General features: G+C 48.7%; 1 protein-coding gene across 1 annotated transcript; it reads left to right on the plus strand.

The window, feature by feature from the left end:
- The first annotated feature begins 382 nt into the window (after nt 1-382).
- LOC109786946 (uncharacterized) lies at nt 383-3118 on the plus strand. The gene is made up of 3 exons (XM_020345512.3): nt 383-894; nt 1193-1499; nt 2724-3118. The coding sequence occupies exons 1-2, from the start codon at nt 472-474 to the stop codon at nt 1463-1465; spliced, it is 696 nt and encodes a 231-aa protein (XP_020201101.1). The 5' UTR covers nt 383-471; the 3' UTR covers nt 1466-1499; nt 2724-3118.
- The last annotated feature ends 15334 nt before the right edge of the window (nt 3119-18452 follow it).

Raw genomic sequence — 18452 nt, forward strand, 5'->3', positions numbered from 1 at the left:
CAAATTCTATGAGTAGGAATAGGAAACGAGATGTTATTTGGTTCATACCAAAGGAATTTTTCCATTGAGTCTAGGCTTATTTTTATTTTCTTATGAAATGTGAAGGATAAGAACCAATCCTTTGTAGGAATATAAATCCATTCCTATGAATCAAAGGGCTCTAAAGAAAAAGATCCTATAAGAATTCTATCCTCTAAAATTTCTATGAAATTCCTAACCAAAGAAGGCCTTAACACACCCGGTGGCTCGAATCGGGCACTCACTATTTCCGCATACCCGGTAGAACTCGAATCCACCAGCGGAAATGGGTTAGAACTGAACCCGCAAAAGGGACAGCTGGCCGCAAAACCCCCTCCCCTGTTCCTCGCTAATCCCCATTTCCCACAAACCCCCCGCCCCCTCGCTGCGCCATTCCGCCTCCTCCGAGGGCGAGAAGCTTCCAGGAGCAGCTAGGGTTTCTCGTACCGATCGATGGCGCTGACCGTCGTCGTGGTGCTGCCCTCGCCGCCGCCGCCGCCGCCGCCGGAGCAGATCGTCGTCGCGGTGCTGCCCTCGCCGCCACCGCCGCCCCCGCCGGCGCGGGTCGTCGTCGTGGTGCCGGCGCGCGTGCGCCTCCCCCGCGTCCTCCGCGTCGCGGCCTTAGCCCTCATCTACCTGGGCTTCGCGGTTGCGTGGGTCATGGCCGCGGCCACGGCTGCAGAGGTCGTCGCGCGCCGCGCCTGGGGCGAGGGCTCCGCTCCCGTCCTGTTCCTCCATGCGGTCATGTACGGGGCCCTCAAGGTCTGCGTCTACACCATCCTTGCCGTTTTCGCGCTTGTCGTCCTGCTGCTGTGCACCCAGTGCGTGGCCTATGTGATTGCACTTGTATCTGGATCCACTTCGGGATTCAAGAAGGTATCGTGCAAATTAACTCACAGTGACCTTTATTCCGATCGAATTGCAGCAGTTCATAGGCCAGGGTTATCATTATGTTCTAATTGCAGCTGTACATATACTCCCCGTTATCATTATGTTCTAATTAAGTGGTCTAATTAATTTCGTAGTTCAGGCTGTCCTGATGCTGAGTAGTAGTAGTAGTCGTCGTCGTAGTTTTCATTTGTGTCCATCACTTCATTTGCAACCTACCATTTCCGAACCATTCCATATTTAATGTTCATCCGTATGGTTTTGTTGAAATTGTTGTCCTCCTCAGAGCACCTTCGGAGCAATCAGGCCAGAATTGACTGCACACTTTTTTAGGCTTCTGCGCCCAGCGGTGCTTGGATTTGTCGTGGATTTGGCCTTCGTCCTGCTAGCGGTCGCTGGTCTTCTGGTAGAGATGATGTCGCCACATGTGAAGGGATCGATATCTAAGGGGGAAATGGTCGGTTCTGTAATCGAGGATGTGGGGATATTTGGTATGCACGCGACAGTTTGCTTTCTTATCATCCCAGCTCTCGTTCTCAGTGTTTGGAGGGAGTGCTAGGCGGACAGGAACGCATCATCGCAGTTCTGTTGAGGTATATATATACCTCCCCCTTTTGCTTTGCTCCCCTGTATCTGTGAGCCATATGATCTTTCTCAATTATATTCTGCATATTTTGTGTAGCCTCTTAATAGCACGAAAACTGTCAGTGTTGTTAGTTTGCCATCATTCATCTTATCTTAGTGACTATTGGTGTTGATATTTGTTAAGATGGAGCATTGTTCCATATAAAACCAATGATCATTTTGCTATTTCCTCTGGTCATTGCCTATTAGCATTCATGATGAAATTGGGATTGACATCGATCTTAAATTCTGCAAGGTGCCGATTGTTGCAGTTCTACACTTCTACTGTATGCCTTTGTTACGAAGTGATGATCATTAAAATGATCGATGTTCCACATATTAGAAAAAAGTAAATTTAACTGTTTATGCTCCATGGTCCCCTGTGATCGTTGTATCATTGCAGCGAGTGAGATTATAACATTGTTTGCATGCTTCTAAACTGCCTGCAAGCACCTTTTTTGAGTATTCTTGTCATTGGTAATTTCCCCATTTAAACCAATGGGAAGACCCAAAGTTTACAAGTCTTGCCTATGGCATATGAGTCTACTCTTCTTAGCTGCATCTGGCAATTATGACTTTGTGCCATGTTTCGTGACTCTGGTAAAAAGAAGTAAACTATTTGATCATGTAAATAAATAGCATGACGGTAAAATGGCACACCTCTAGTCCTTTTAACAATGACAAACTTTTATGTGCCGCTATGCCCACTACATTTTGGTAATATTGCCATTGTGCCTTCGTCCTCTGTTCTGTGACTCAGTTTAGTGCTTTTATACTTTAGTAAAAGAAAGTAAACTGTTTGATCATGTACATAAATAACATGACAGTAAATGTATGCACATCTAGTACTTTAAGGTGGTGCTATGCCACTACATTTTGGTAGACGTCCCTTTGACAACAGTTAATATCTGATGTTGGAAGTTCATGTCATCAGTTGTGTGTTTGTTATACCAATTGAAAGGACGAGAAAGATTCGAATTCTGTAATATCTCACAAGATAGAAGTCTTTTTAGATCACTAAAGTAGTGATCTAAAGTCTTATATTAGTGAGGGAGGACTTCATTGCTGGAAAATGAGTGGCATTGCCTTTAGATTTATACTACTTGAAACTAAACTGTTTGATAGTTAATGTTGATATGACAATGTTCTTACATGTGGTAATCTGATCAAATTCTGGGTTGGGTTATTGGCAGATGAAGCTAAGAAGAGAAGGTGTCCGGAAATTTTTGCAAGGAGCTACAGTACCCGTTCAGCTGATGGTTGTGAGTGATCCCAACAGATGCAAGTTTTCAGAGGAAAAACAGAGTTTTTGCAGACTTGCTTCTTTCTGTTAGTAGATCCTAATCGTCGATAGCCATGAAAACTTTTGTAGACGTGCTTCTTTCTGCTATTACTAGATCCTAATCGTCAATAGCCATGAAGTTTCTTGGGTCATTATGAGTCAGGTGGTGTTCGGTACTCCTCCGTGCTACTCGCTTACAAGATTGCATTAGGGTATTGGTGTGTATATCATGGTGGAATTGATTCGTGATCTCTTTGTAATACCCTATTGAAAGAAAATGCTTCCATGAGACATTAATCTCGTAAATTCACTGTCGTCGGTTTGTGCTCTTGTATGTTTTATGCACGGTACTAACGTTCTGCAGGTGGGTTGCCATTTTGAATATCCTCATGGTTATCTACTGCCATCGTGGTCGTTGTATGTTGCCTCTACCTGCTGGCATGCTTGTATTGTACTCCCTCCGTTCCCAAATATAAGTCTTTTTAGATATTTCAACAAGTGACTACATACGGAGCAAAATGAGTGAATATGCACTCTAAAATATGTCTACATACATCCGTATATTGTAGTCCATTTGAAATGTCTAAAAAGACTTATATTTAGGAACGGAGGGAGTAGTGGCTCATTACATTTTTTTCACATTATGATGGTTAGTGTGGTACGACTAGAGTTACAAATTTGTATTCTTGTTGAATACGTATTTGGTAAAAAAAATTGCGTGGAATCTATGTATGTGTATGTTACAGAGACGCTAGTCAAGGAAACCATGCATTAAGAGCTGGAGCAAAAGTGGAGGAAAGAGAGACTATGATCCAGGCGGTGTATGGTCTTTGGCTGGCGCGCAACGAAGCGCGTGATGGGAACAGAATAGCCCCGGCACATGAAATCATGGTGAAGGTGGTGCATCACCTGCAGGAGTGGAGAAGTATTCATCAGCCAAGGGTGCGCGAACCAGCGATGCAGAACAGGCCTAAGTGGACGGCGCCGGAGGAGGGCTGGATTAAAATCAACTCTGATGGTGCGGTGTCAAAATTTGGAGCGAGACCTGACCCCGCGTCGCCTCTCCCTGGCGACACGGGAGGAACCACTCCGGCGCCGCCACCTTCCCTCCTCCCTCCACCCCCCCCCCCCACACACACACACACACCTCGCCGCCGCCTGAGGAGACCGCCGGCGAAGCCCAGCCTGCCTCCAGGGAGGGTGGCGGCGGGGCATCCCTCTGCGAGGCGCGCGGGCGCGGCTCTGGCTCGGGCTGGTGAGGCTCCGGCGGTCCGAGGGGGCGCGGGATCTGGCGCTCCAGCAGGGGCGCGCGGGCGGGCGTCTCGCGCGGTGCGGGCATTGTGTGCGGCGCGCGTTGGGCGCGCGGGTGGGAGGTGGTTCGGCTCGGGAGGCACCGGGCAGGGAAGCTTGTCAGGCGGGCGTGACGCGAGGAGGAAGCCGGGGCGGCGGCGCCGGGCTGGGAGCCATGGCGTTTTGGCCGTGGTGACGTGTGCGCTCGCTTCTCATTCGCAGCTTGAGGTGTTGCTGTTGTGGGTGCTGCGCGGTGAAGCTTGGTGGTCGGCGTTGGAGAGTGCAAGGCGCAACAGGAACGGCCCCAATGATCTCCATGCTTCTGGGTGGATCAGATCTGCAGGCCTCCATAGGGATGTGTGTGTTTCGGGCGAAAGCCTTGACCCGACTTTGTCGGTGCCGTCGATGGCGTCGCTTTCGGGCGTCGTTTCCCTCCTTTGAGGCGTCGTTGTGGAACTCATCTTTTCTACGTGGGGCTCGGGCTCTCCGGGTGAAAACCTAAGCTCCAGATTTTCCGGAGCGGGCGACGGCGGCGTCTTTGTCGTTTCCCTCTTGGGGGCGTTGCTTCGGAGAGTTAGCTTGTGCTTGGTGCGTTTGGTTTTCTCCTACGTCGGGTTTGGTGGATGTCGAGGCAGCGGCCCCGGACGGCTGATGTGCGCCGAGGCGGCGGCCTCAGAAAGTGATGCGCGGGGCGGCTCCATGGGGCGGGGCGGCGGCTCGGCCTTCGCTTGGGTGGCAATCTTGGGCCACTTGGGTGGCAGGCTTGTCGGTCCGATCGACGCGTTCCAGAAGGGGTGGCCTGACTTTGCATCGGGGCGACGGTCCCGGATGTGGTGCGACGTTTGTGGTCTGCGAGCGGTTGCCCTGAGCAATGTGGGCTGCGGGCAGCTGGGTTGTGTGACGTTGCTGCTCGAGCGGAGCGGTGGTATGTCGGGGCGGCGGCCCCGGAAGGTGGTGCCGGTTGATTGCGCTAGGCGCGACGGAGTGGTGGATGTCCGGGCGGCGGCCCCGAGAGAATCACTGTGGCGTCCAGGCTTCTGTGGCAATGGAGATGGTGGGAGCGATGTCGGCGATGCGGCAGTGGTTGCGATAGTCGGCTCTTCTCCGACGTGTCCACGGTATTGCCTCGGTTTGTTTGTTGCTGTGGAGTCGAAGCTGCGGCGGCGAGGCCCTGTGGTATACGATGACTGGCTGCAGGTGGCCTTTCGGTGATCTTCCGTGGTGCCAGCCGTGCCTGGTTTCGTTCTTCTGTGTTCTCTGTCAGAATCGGAGCTGCGTTGTCTGTCTGCAGGTCGACATGTCGTCGAGGAGGGTGGGCTTTACCCTGTGTGTTTCAGTCTATGGGAGTGGGCTCAGCCCTTGTTGTTCCGGTTTTTGCCCGGTTTTCCGTAATTGACTGGGCAATTCTCTTCTACTTAATTAATAGATGAGGCAATCTTTGCCTTTGTTTCGAAAAAAAATTTGGAGCGAAAGGTGGGGGCGGAGCTGTTCTTCGCGACCATAACGGAGCCTTTATTGCTGGGATCTGCTCCCATTTTCCTCATATTGTTGATCCTGAACCTACTGAAGTTTTAGCATGTATGAAGACATTACAGGTTGCGATGGATATGAACTTCGATCGAGTACACATTGAGCTGGACTGCAAGACTGTTGTGCAACGGATCAATCATGGACAGCAAGACCTTTCGGTGGTGGGCCCTTGGATACGAGAAATTAAAGAGATGCTTGCCTCTCGACTGGACTTCAAGGTTTCATGGGTTAGTAGATATGCAAATGTGGCTGCGCATAAGCTAGCAAATGTTGGGGTTGGGAGGAGCTTTGTAATAGCTGGTTCGGTGTTCCACCAGATTGTATGTTGGATGTAATATCGGATGACATTCCGAGCTTTGGATCTTAAATAAAGCGATGGTAACACCCCTAAAAAAAGAGTGAAAGGCGCGCTAGACATGGAGATGGGAGCAAAAACACCACCATCGCAACGTTTGGGGTAGGTATTTAACACATAGCATTGATCCAACAATTTGCTTGACCTAATGGTGATTTTGATCGGTGGGACCCATTTATCATGCCCATAATACAAATCATAATAACTAATGAAGACCTAATTAAGTGCTAGACAATATATTAAGCATGACCCTCTCACTCCTTCAAGTGATTGGTTCCACATTAAGAACCAAAAATTGATGGTATATTTAATGTAGGTATAGTTATATTTGCATATTCACAAAATAACAAGCCTTACAAAAGGAATATTCTGATTTTTTTATATTGGTCTAACAAACTGAAAAATGAGGGAGTACCTCGAAAGCAAACAACCTTGACACCAACCGAGGAATCGGGGTGCCGTGGAGCACCCTTGTCGGCCCCCTTTGGTCTGTGATCGAAGGAGTCCAACAACATGACCCCGAGCTTGGCGTCCCACCACGAAGCAGCACAGTGAACGTCAAACTTCAGGAGCCTCCATCGCATAATACTTCGACACTATCTAAAACGGCATTGCTCACTTGTAAAATCTCTTTTCTTGTTAAGGGCAATCAGCCTCCTCTCATCTAACTTTTTACTCTTAATATGTAATTTGAACTCATTCAACTTGAATTTTAGAATCATTTTTTGTTTTTGGTGAAATTAAAAGATTACAGTCCCCATTGGGGGGGGGGGGGGGGGGGGGTTACAACGACGCCCCATATTACACATGCCACTCAACTACGTAGGGAGACGGCACATAGAGGACCACACATCGAGCGAACGTTGCTCCACCTAGAAGCTTCGCCGCCGGCGACCACCGTTGAGAGCAGGACACACTATCAATCACCAATGATGGGAATGGTAGCGGCAATCCGAAAGAGGACGAAAACATCTTTGTCTACTAGCCTTTGGAAACAGAGGATCAAAAAGCTGACTGATGCCATAAATCTTGTAAAACTGAATGCACTGACGAGGGAGAAGCCCCTAGAACGGGCGGTGGCCTCCCTGTGGAAGATGAAGCAACGTTGAGAGCCTCCATGTCGAGGATTTGCACCCAAAGATCACAAAGTAGGCTTCCAATTTAGGAGGATTTGAAGGGTGGTTGACTCTATGTACGTAGGATGTCGGCAGAAATTCCCCTGAAGCTGGAGCAAAAGAAAAGATAAGATACAATCCCCAACTCAAGCAAAGAAAACCACAAACCATGGAAGAAATGACATGTACTAGTTTCAAAGGAGTCTGTTCAGTCTCCAGGACGTTAAAACTGAAGCACAAGATCTTTGGGTTATCTGATATTCATGCATCTTCATAATCGTTGGTGGATAAACTCGCAGGAGAACAAGAACAGAGGAAAGTAGATTGATCCAGAGAAAGACATGGCACCTCCCATCACTGATGGCTTCACACCACCACGATACCAAGCTTCGAAATGAGAGAAAATGCCATGATAAGACTCTAGAAAGTAGGGGAGGTTATTTAGGTTGGGATAATCGAGCTAACTAGGGCATAGAAACCACCGGATACAAGAGCACTAATGTCAAGGACAACCACGAATTGCCCTTGGATCCTCTAACCCTCTAACCCAACGGTAAGCATCCATGTCTAGCCATCAAAGACACATGGAGGAACTATCCTACTGCCACTTCTACCGAAGATCTATATAAACCTACAAGGGACCCTCATCTAGCTCGCCCCGAGAGTTGGCCGGAGGGAGAGTTGAGGGGCAGAAGGGAAGAAACGGAAAGGGGCTATAAGTGAGAGGAGGGATCAAGGCACTGGAAAAAGGAAAAAAAATCAGAAAAGTCAATATGTATCGAACTTCCAGCAGGAAATCACAAAAATTACAAAAACAAGCCGCAACTTATTTTTTTCAAACTTATGAGGCAACATGTCTGAATATTTCTGGCTTGACAGAGGGGAGACGATTGTCAATTTTGCACCATCGATCCAGGCACAGGCAGCCTTTCAGCACACCCGGTTAGAACCCAAATCCACTTTTTTTTGGAGGGAAACCCAAATCCACTTTAGATTACGGGTTAAGAAACAGAACCCGAAGACCGAACAGCTGGCCGCAAAACCCCCTCCCGTGTTCGTCGCTTATCCCCATTTCCCACAAACCCCCGTACCCTCGCTGCGCGGCACAAATCACATATTTGACCTGAGTGCGAAATCAAATCACAAACTGACCTGCTTTCGAAAAAAATTCACTCTGCTGACCCTTTCGTGTGGCTCCCGACAGCTAGGCGCCGCACACTACTATGCAGCGCCCTTCCCTTAGGCGTCGCACCTCCTGCCAGCGTGGCAGCCCTGGTCCAGTTGCGGCCCCACAGACTGCACTGCAGCGCCTAAGTCCTAGGCGCCACACTTGTAATGTGCAGCGCCCGTCTCTTAGGTGCTGCACAGTCTGTGTTCCACTTAGGCTGGCCCCACCCTCTCTCCCCTCCCACCCCCACCCCACACACCCCCACCCCACCCAAACCCTTAGACTTGCGCCCCTCCTCTCTTCCCCTCTCCCCCTCTCAAATCCTTCTCAAATCTTGCAAATCCGGAGTATTTGACCATGGATTTCGAAGCCAACCCCTCCCTTAAGGTAATCTCCTCCGATCCCCTCGTTTTCATCCATAGGAATTGTCACATTTGCTCAAATCTTGCTACTTTGGGGAAACCCTAGTTTTGGCTTGGATTTGCAAATTTGTGTTGAATCGTGTTATGTTTCTTTGCTAATTTGGTATGGTTAGGCTTTCATAGTATGCTAGGGTTAGGGTTATGTGTGTTTGATGTTGGTGTTAGGGTTATGCTATGGTTAGGGTTGTGGTTATTGTTAAGTGGGGGTTATGGGAATTAATTCATTTATATGTTATGGCATATGTATTTTGTGCAAATATTTTTGTTATGTACTTACTTGATATACATGTGTTTTTGATTATTGTAGGGATGGGGAGAACATGTGTTTATGTTCATCATGTGGATAAAGAGGCCTTTTTGAAAGGCAATGTTGAGCCGGACCCGGATGAGCTTGACATGGTGTTTGAGAGTAGTCCTAGCTATGCGGAGCTCTTGGACCAAGTGAGGAAGGATTTGAATTGGATGGACCCAAGTGACGTTGTTGAGTTCGAGGGAAGGCATAATGTTGGTTTTGGAATGCACATCCGTTGGAAGACAATGCGTGTGAACTCCAAGCAACGTTGGGTTGCATACAAGGAGACGGTTGCCGAATCTCTAGACAAGGCTCTTGAGTTATTTGCCTCCAAGAAGGTTGAGTCTACTTTGAATTTGGACTTGAACCGGAACCCCTCCCCGTTGGTTGCTAGCACTCCCCCACCCATTAACCAAGATCAAATGAGTGAACCTCATTTCATGCAACAAGATTGGCCAACATTGAGCCCGACTCCAAACAACCAAAATGAAGCTTTTGAAGAGGAGAATGATGAGTACGAGGAGGATGACAACAAAGTTGATCTCCATGACAACAATGTGGGTGATCTCGACCAATATCATGTGCAAGAGACAATGGACCAATCCATCCCTTTTTCCCGTGCATATGCATCGGACTCGGATGACGATGGTCCCGATGAAGAAGTTGATGAGGAGGGGTTCACGCCGAAGGAGGCCCAAGCATTCAAGAAGGTATTCGGGCGGGATCACAAGACACCATTGTTCAAGGATCTTAGTCTCGCAGATGAAGCCGTTGTGGATGGTGGAAAATGCATTTCTCTTGGAGCTAGGCCAAGTTCTCACCGTGATTTGGAAGACGGCAAGAACGGGATATATCCCGGTTGTGAGTTTGAATCCTTCTTGGAATTGAAGATGTGGCTCGACAACTACTCGGTTACACATTATCGTCCACATAAAGTGGCCACCTCGGACGTCAATGTGCGTTACACGATCAAATGTGAAGTGCCAAGATGTCCATGGATTGTGCGTGCGAGGCCATGGAAAGGAGGTCCCACTTGGCGCATAGTGAGTTGTCTACCAACTCACATGTGCCGGCACAAGAATGCGGATGGCGAGCTTGTGTACCAACAACACAGACAACTCACGTCCGAGTTCATTGCTTACAGGTTATCCAACCAAATATCCACACTTTCAATAATGAGCATCAAGAGTGTCATTGACCTTGTGAAAGTCATCTTTCATTACAAGGTGAAGTACGGCAAGGCATGGAAGGCGAAACAAGCCGCATTCAAGATGTTGTATGGCAATTGGGAGGAAGCATACAACTGACTCCCTAGGTTGTTGTTAGCTATGGCCGCCACAAACCCAAGCATGGTTCACGTGGTTGAGCCTCATGGGCACCAAACATTGATTCATAACGGGAGGACCGTCCGAGTATTTGGCCGTGCATTTTGGGCCTTTGAGCAATGCGTGAGGGCTTTTGAGCATTGTCGGCCCGTCATCGCCATTGATGGCACGTTCTTGACCGGACAATACAAGGGCACTTTATTGGTTGCAATAGCAAGTGATGCCAATAACCGGGTGTTGCCTTTGGCTTTCGCTTTGGTTGAGGTGGAGAACAATGATAACTGAGAGTGGTTCTTGCGTCAATTGAGAACAAGGGTATTACCGGCTGAAAGGGAAATTTGTGTCATATCGGATCGCCATCCAGGAATTCTAAACGCGGTGGTGGTTGACATTCCCGGACATACAAAGTTGCACCATCGATGGTGCATGAGGCACTTTTGTGCAAACTTCTATAGGGCATGTGGTATCAAGGAGTTGGCCGATGATCTTCAAGATTGTTGTCTCGCTTTCACCAACAAGCGGTTTGCCACATTGTTCAATGCATTGCTCAGACACAAGAAACTTGACCCCGGTGGTCTTGAATTTCTCAATAAGAACATTGTCGAAAGGAATATGTGGGCACGTGCTTTCGATGAAGATGGCCGGAGGTACGGTCAAATGACAAGCAATATGGCAGAATGCTTCAATAAGGTGCTCAAGGGTGTACGTGCATTACCCGTGATGGCAATAGTTCAATACACATTTGACAAGATGAATGGATACTTTTTAAAGTACTCAATGGAGACGGATAAGCAGATTGCTGGTGAGAACAAGGATAAGCACAAGTACTATTTCCCACCAAAGGTTGAAGAATGGTTGGACTTTCAATCACGAAAGGCAGACTCCCAAGAAGCTGTACTATATGACGACAACGAGTGGAAGTATGAGGTCAAAGAGCCTGGAGGAACCACAAACGATGGCCACCAACACGGAGGCCGCGCTTTCAAGGTCTCCCTAACACGGTGTGATTGCAGCTGCATGAGGCCATCATTGCTTCATCTCCCATGCTCGCACTTGTTAAACGCATCCCGTGTTAGGAATGTGGACGTCAATCACCCTCTTACCGTGAGGGAGTCCGAGTTCTCAATCATGACGGTAAAGAATACATGGGCTCCCCGGTTTCAGCCATACTTGGACCAATCACAATGGCCGGAGTATCATGGAGTTCAACTATGGCCGGACCCGGAATTGAAGGTCGTTAGACGGGGAAGACGTAAGACAAAGCGTCTTAGAGGTGACATGGACGGATGGGGCCGTGGTGGCGGTGGAGAATACGGCACCGGCCAATTCCAAGAGCCTCGTGAGCAATCCCGTTGTGGGGACTGCAGTCATCGGGGACACAACACAAGAACTTGTCCCAAACCAAGAAAAAGATCAAAGAAAAATGATGCAAGCACAAGCCAAGCAAATGATAGTCAACCAAGTCAACCAAGGAGTAGCCAACCAAGTCAAACAAGCCAAGGAGGAACTCGGCAACAAAGAGGGAGTCAACTAGGTCTTAGAAGAGGCCGTTGTGGTGGTAGAGGCCGTGGTGATGGCCTAGGCCGTGGGGATGGTCTTGACTGTGCTGAAGGCCTAGGCCGTGGCGAAGGCCTAGGCCATGGTGAGGGTCTTGTCCGTGGTGGTGGGAGAGGCCGTGGCGAAGGCCTAGGCCGTGGTGATGGTCTTGGCCGTGGTGAAGGCCTAGGCCGTGGTGAGGGTCTTGGTCGTGGTGGTGGGAGAGGCCGTGGTGAGGGTCTTGGCCATGGTGGTGGTACAGCCTGTGGTGGTGGTCTAGGCCGTGGTGGCGGTAGAGGCCGTGGTGGTGAGCTTGGCCTTGGCGGCGGCTGTAGTGGAGGAATGTTCACTTGGCTCAATGGACCATTACCGTATGTGACTTACTATGATCTTGTTATTTTGGCTCAATGCTTGTGTTGTCATTTTGCATTGTGTGACTAACTATTATATTGGCATTTTCATAGGTATGGAAACAATGAAGGGGGTGGAGGACACGGAGGGGGAAGGTGAGATCCCTTGGTGGTCGGAGGAGGGCGAAGAAGAAGAAGAAGAGAGGAAGAAGAAGAAGGGACAAGGACCGTGACCTTCTTATGAACCAAAATGTGTGCTACTATGGCTATGAGACGTAAATGACTATGTGTTTTGGCTCAATGTTTGTGTATGACTATGTGATTGGACTACTCTATTGCTATGTGTGTATGACTATGTGATTTGGACTACTATATGTGCTATGCCTTCTTTCTGTGTTTTGGACTACTACATGTGATCTGGATATGATTATGTGCCATCCATGTGAATCACAAAACATAAAAAGCACTTGGTATTTGAAAACACTACACAGTGCAGCGCCTAAGGGCAAGGCGCCACACTACACAGTGCAGCGCCTCTACCTTAGGCGCTGCACATTGACTTAGCAAATTTTTTGGTCGAAAAGCTACTGGAACGCTTCTGTTGCTCTCTGGACTGGGATGTCCAGGTGTGCAGCGCCTAAGGGTAAGGCGCCACACACCACAGTGCAGCGCCTTGCCCTTAGGCGCTGCACACCTGGACAAGCCAGTCCAGAGAGCAACAGAAGGGTTCCAGTAGCTTTTCGACCAAAAAATTTGCTAAGTCAGTGTGCAGCGCCTAAGAAAGAGGCGCTGCACTGTACTGTGCAGCGCCTAGCTGCTAGGCGCTGCACAGTACAGTGCAGCGCCTCTTTCTTAGGCGCTGCACACTGACTTAGCAAATTTTTTGGTCGAAAAGCTACTGGAACCCTTCTGTTGCTCTCTGGACTGGGATGTCCAGGTGTGCAGCGCCTAAGGGCAAGGCGCTGCACTGTGGTGTGTGGCGCCTTACCCTTGGGCGCTGCACATCTGGACATCTATTAGGCTGCACTCACCCCCCTCCCACCTATCCCCATCCCACACACCCCCACCCCCACACAAACCCGAAGCTCAGTGCCTCCCCTCTTCCCTCCTCTCTCCTCCTCTCAAATCCTTCTCAGATCCGGAGTATTTGACCGTGGATTTCGAAGCCAACCCCTCCCTTAAGGTAATCTCCTCCGATCCCCTCGTTTTCATCCATAGGAATTGTCACATTTGCTCAAATCTTGCTACTTTGGGGAAACCCTAGTTTTGGCTTGGTTAGGCTTTCATAGTATGCTAGGGTTAGGTTTATGTGTGTTTGATGTTGGTGTTAGGGTTATGCTATGGTTAGGGTTGTGGTTATTGTTAAGTGGGGGTTAGGGTTAACCAAGAATTCTCGGTTTTGTAGGCATGGCTTCATCCGGTTCCATGACGAGGCCACCGTGTGCTAACCAAGAAGACATGACGAACAAGTGGGAGGACGCATCTTTGGACAAGGTGAAGGAGAAATATGTCAACATCCCGCCATGTTGGTGTGGAGATGTTTGCAAGGTGAAGGTGTCCACCGACCGAAAGAAATCATGGACGGAAGGGCGGAGATATTTTGTATGCCCGAACTATGCTTATGATCGTGCACTTCCAACTAATGCCTATGACCAACCACCGGTAAACTCGAGAAGTAAAATGTTACTATCAAATGTGTGTCGACACTAACATAAATTTTGTATGCAGTCACCGCCTCCTCTATGCAAGTACTTCACGTGGATAGATCTTGAAGTGCCAGAAGATGTCAAAAAGGACCAATACCAAGATTGTCTTAGGCGGCAACGGCGGTTCGAAGAATCGTTTCGAAGAGGCTTGGAGGAAGAGCGTCGTCAGAAGGAGAGGATGGAGCGGAAGAAACGAGAGGAGGAGAGGGCACGCCAAGCGAAACTTGCTCGTGAGGAGGAGAGGGCAAGAAAGCTTGCAAAGGCTCGCGAGGCGCAAGAGGAGGACTCGGCATGTGACAAGAAGGGGAAATGGCCTCGCTCTACTCAGTAGGGACTTCGCTTCGGTGCACTCGTCGTCAACTATCTTCTAATGAATGTGTCGTGAACTTGTGAGGGCATGTGAGATGTTGGTGAACTTGTGAGGGCAAGCTGCCATTTGTCATTTGTAATGAATGTATCGTGAACCATGTCGTAGTAATGTTTGAATTGTCTGAAGTTATGAACTCATCGGCATAAAATTTGTGTTTGTTCGAATTGTTGTGATGCTACAATCATTGTAAGTATTATGATGTTCCGGTGAAATGAACGTGTTGTAAACTTTGTTTTTCCAGTAAACAGCCGTGCAGCGCCCAGAACACAGGCGCTGCACTACATTGTGCAGCGCCCAAGGGATAGGCGTCACACAGTACAGTGCAGCGCCTGGCTCTCGGGCGCTGCACTTTGACTTGGTAATTTTCGTGGATGGTCAGTGCTGCAAGGCTTCTGTGGCGGATAGCCATGGCCAGTTGAGCAGCGCCTATGAGACGGGCGCTGCACTGTATGGTGCGGCGCCTAAGCGTTGGGCGCTGCACAGTACAGTGTAGCGCCTGCCTGTTGGGCGCTGCAGTGCTGTTAACTGCCAAACTACAGAAACAGATGCCATTTTGGGCTCATGCAGCACTCACATAACTTGTTCAACATAACTAAAATTACTGTAAACACAAATACTGAACAAAGACAACTAATAACTTGAACATCACATCATTTAGGACAATTCAACATTACTACTAGTTCGCAAACACAAATACCACACTAGTAAGAGCTCACCAACATATAACATAACCTCACAAGTTCATCAACCTAATGAAACGGCTACAAGAGCACTAACAAACACAAGCACTAATGCTTTCCGCGCGTGTTCCTGGTGCCACGCCTGCAGGCAATCTTCTTCTTCCTGGGTGGACGAGCCTCCTCTTCCTGCACTTCCTCCTCCGCCTCATGATCCAAGCTAGCCATCCGCGAGGTCCCTACGACCACCTTTGGGTTGCCTCTGTTGTCAAAGTCGTTGGGCGTGTACCGGCGTCTGGGCTGCCTAGGCTTGAACACATATGGGGACCGAAGTTGAGTGTCTGCCAAAGTCATGTCATCATCAATGTCATGGCCCTATCACACAATCAAACAATATGGTGAAGACCGGCGTCGTAATCAAGTGAGAATCACATCTAAAGGATTAGTCATACCTCTTGGGTGACCGCACCCTCATCATCTAGATAAGCATATGAGGAACTCACATCGTCCCCATGATGGTGAGATTAGGGGTCTGATGGTGTACCAGACCTGGAGGCAGATGGTTCATCAAAATCGGGATCACGACAACCGAGAAGATTTGATAACCGCCTTAACTTCCTGGCCTGACGCTATAACATGAACAAGTGTGGAAGATATCAAACTCCGCAACATAGACTGGCTCTCATAGTGAATGCGATATGTACCTTGAGGAATGCTCGTAGTGGACCATCATCATTGCCTTTTCCAACCGGTGTGTTCTCCAGAATAGACTGGCTCTCATCAGCTGCTTTCTTGATCTCGGTGCGCTGCGGATGAGAATGAATGAACACGTTAGCCATTCAGACATGTGTAATACGGCCAACGGGAAAGTAAAGAAGAAACACTTTACCACATAGTTAATCACCGGAACAGCAGGGACTCCTTGCCCTACCCTGACATCTCTGTTGTACTTCCCCTTTGATAGATCCTCAAAGTTCACGGGTTCTTCAAGAATATCCTCATTATATACCGGCGGGCATATCTCAACTCGAGTATTTTCAAGAAGCCATCGTATGTAGTTATCAAAAGCAAGTGGGTTATGCTCACGAAGCTGGGCGCGTGCACTGCTACGAGCTTGCTCCACGCAAAGCTGGAAGCGGGTAACATACGAAGCATGATGCTTGTCCCAGTCCTTTATCTTCCGCTGCCTTCTCCTGTCCAACCTGCATGGTACAATACCAAACATTAGCAAAATCAAGAAGGACTGACGATGCTTAGTCAATACGCTCTCTTACCTATGAAGTGCTTTGTCCGTATCCACCCATTCCGGTGGGTGAGGCTGGAACAGACCAAACTGACGAAACACGCGATGTGGCAAATGAAACTGAACAACCCAGTTGCATATCAGTGGGCACCGCATAAGCTAGAGATCCCTATCCCGCAAGCACATCGGGTTGATGGAAAACTCCGGGGTGTACCCAAGTCTGTCATCGGCGCCATATGGCTGCCATTCCACCTATGAAATAGGGCAACAATGCAAAATTGGTGACTTTTTTCAGGCAAGCATGAGAAATGGCTGAAGTAATGACCTCGTTACCTGCTCAGGCGTAATCGTGTCCAACTCGGCAATGTACTTTTGGTACATGAGATTGACATCGTTCGTCATCTCGGAAACCACATCCCACTTGTAAGCCCAAGTGGGGCGCCGTAAGTCGTCATCTTCATCTTCATACCAAGGATTAAACCTGACGCTCTTCGGGCGTCCAACAGGCAGACGCTCCCAGCTCCATACAGAAAGTAGAAGCATATTACCACCAATGCCTGCCCTATCTGTGATCCTGCAACACGCATCGTCCAGCTGCATATGAAAGAAAAACAATGTTAAGTTGACAGCAAGGTTGCATTGGTAATGAACAAATGAGTTGATAACAAAACAAACCAACTACCTGTCCGTACAAGTACGCAAGAGTCGCTGAACCCCAGCTCCATTTGTTATCGAAGACGGTCAACGCCTTCAGCCACATCCATGGAGCGTTCTTGCCCGTGGAGTCAGGAAACAAAGTCCTCGAGACAACGTACCACATATAGACACGAGCATGTGTCTGTATCACATCATCAGTGGCATCCGCAGGGCAATGCGCGAAGTTTGCTTGAATCCACGTGAAAGCAGCTATGGCTGCTTTCCTTTCCTTCTTCTTCGGCTCTTCTCCCTCCTCTACATCAACCTCAGCCTCGGTAGGAGCCTTACCGATAAGAGCAATCATCTGCTCGCGCCACCCATCAGAATCGGTGCTCATACAGAGAGGCATCCCGTCGATAGCAAGACCGGTGATCAACGAGACATCCTCGAGCGTCACGGTCATCTCCCCAGTCCGAAGATGGAAACTGTGCGTCTCCGGCCTCCACCGATCAGCAAGAGCGGACACCAGTGGAGCGTTCAGATTCGGCGTCGACCGGCTGACCAACTGAATCCACGGGAGTAGTCATGCCTGCTTGATGTACGGTGTGTACCGCTCATCGTAAGGCATGGCAGGACCAGAGACCCCGTGATACCGAATCTTCAGAGGTTCAAGCTTCTGCAAAAAACAAGTAATGACAAATCTTAGGCCATGCCAATTTCAACTAAAGGCAAATTTGCTAAATATTAGATTACTCATTATTACCAGCCCCTTCTCGCGCATCATGTAGGCCCGGTGTTGTGTGTCAATGGCATTGTCGAGAAGCCAAACCATCCTTACAAAGTTCAAACAATAAACATATATGAGTTCATCTCAAATAAACATATATGAGTTCATCTCAAATGATTGTAAATTCTCATATATATATAAACATCTCATATTTCAAATAAACTCAACATCTAATATATATCTAAAAAAATCAACATCTCATAATTATCTACAAAACTAGGCATCTCATATATATCTAAAAATATATACAATCTACGTTTCACTAACAAGAATCATATAGTGTGGGGGAGGGGGATCAAAGGTTCAGCCTAATCTTGGGCAAACAAAGATCCAAACCAAGCAAATCAAAGGTTCCACCTAATCTTGGACAAATCCATAAAAATGCAACGAATTAACGGAGGAAAAGAAAGGGAACGGAGGAGTTTACCTAGTAGGAGGGATTGGAGATCGAATCCGGGCCTCAAAACTTCAGATCTGAGAGGGGTGTGGGGGGATCCGAAGGGGACGCCGCCGCCGCTCTCTAGAGCAACTTCCTCAGAGGGGGAAGAACTGCCTGGTGCAGCGCCCAAGCCATAGGCGTTGCACTTTACACAGTGTGGCGCCCATGCCTTAGGCGCTGCACTCTGTGGGGCTGCAAACTGGCCCATGGCTGCCACGCTGGCTGGATGTGCGATGCCTAAGGGAAGGGCGTTGCATAGTAGTGTGCGGCGCCTCGCTGTCGGGCCGCCACACGAAAGGGTCAGCAGAGTGAATTTTTTTTGAAAACAGGTCAGTATGTGATTTCTGCCTCGCTGCGCCAACCCAACCACTCCGCGACTCCGCCCCCATCGAGGCCGAG

This window comes from Aegilops tauschii, chromosome 2, assembly GCF_002575655.3.
Source record: "Aegilops tauschii subsp. strangulata cultivar AL8/78 chromosome 2, Aet v6.0, whole genome shotgun sequence".
Classification (NCBI taxonomy): Eukaryota; Viridiplantae; Streptophyta; class Magnoliopsida; order Poales; family Poaceae; genus Aegilops; species Aegilops tauschii.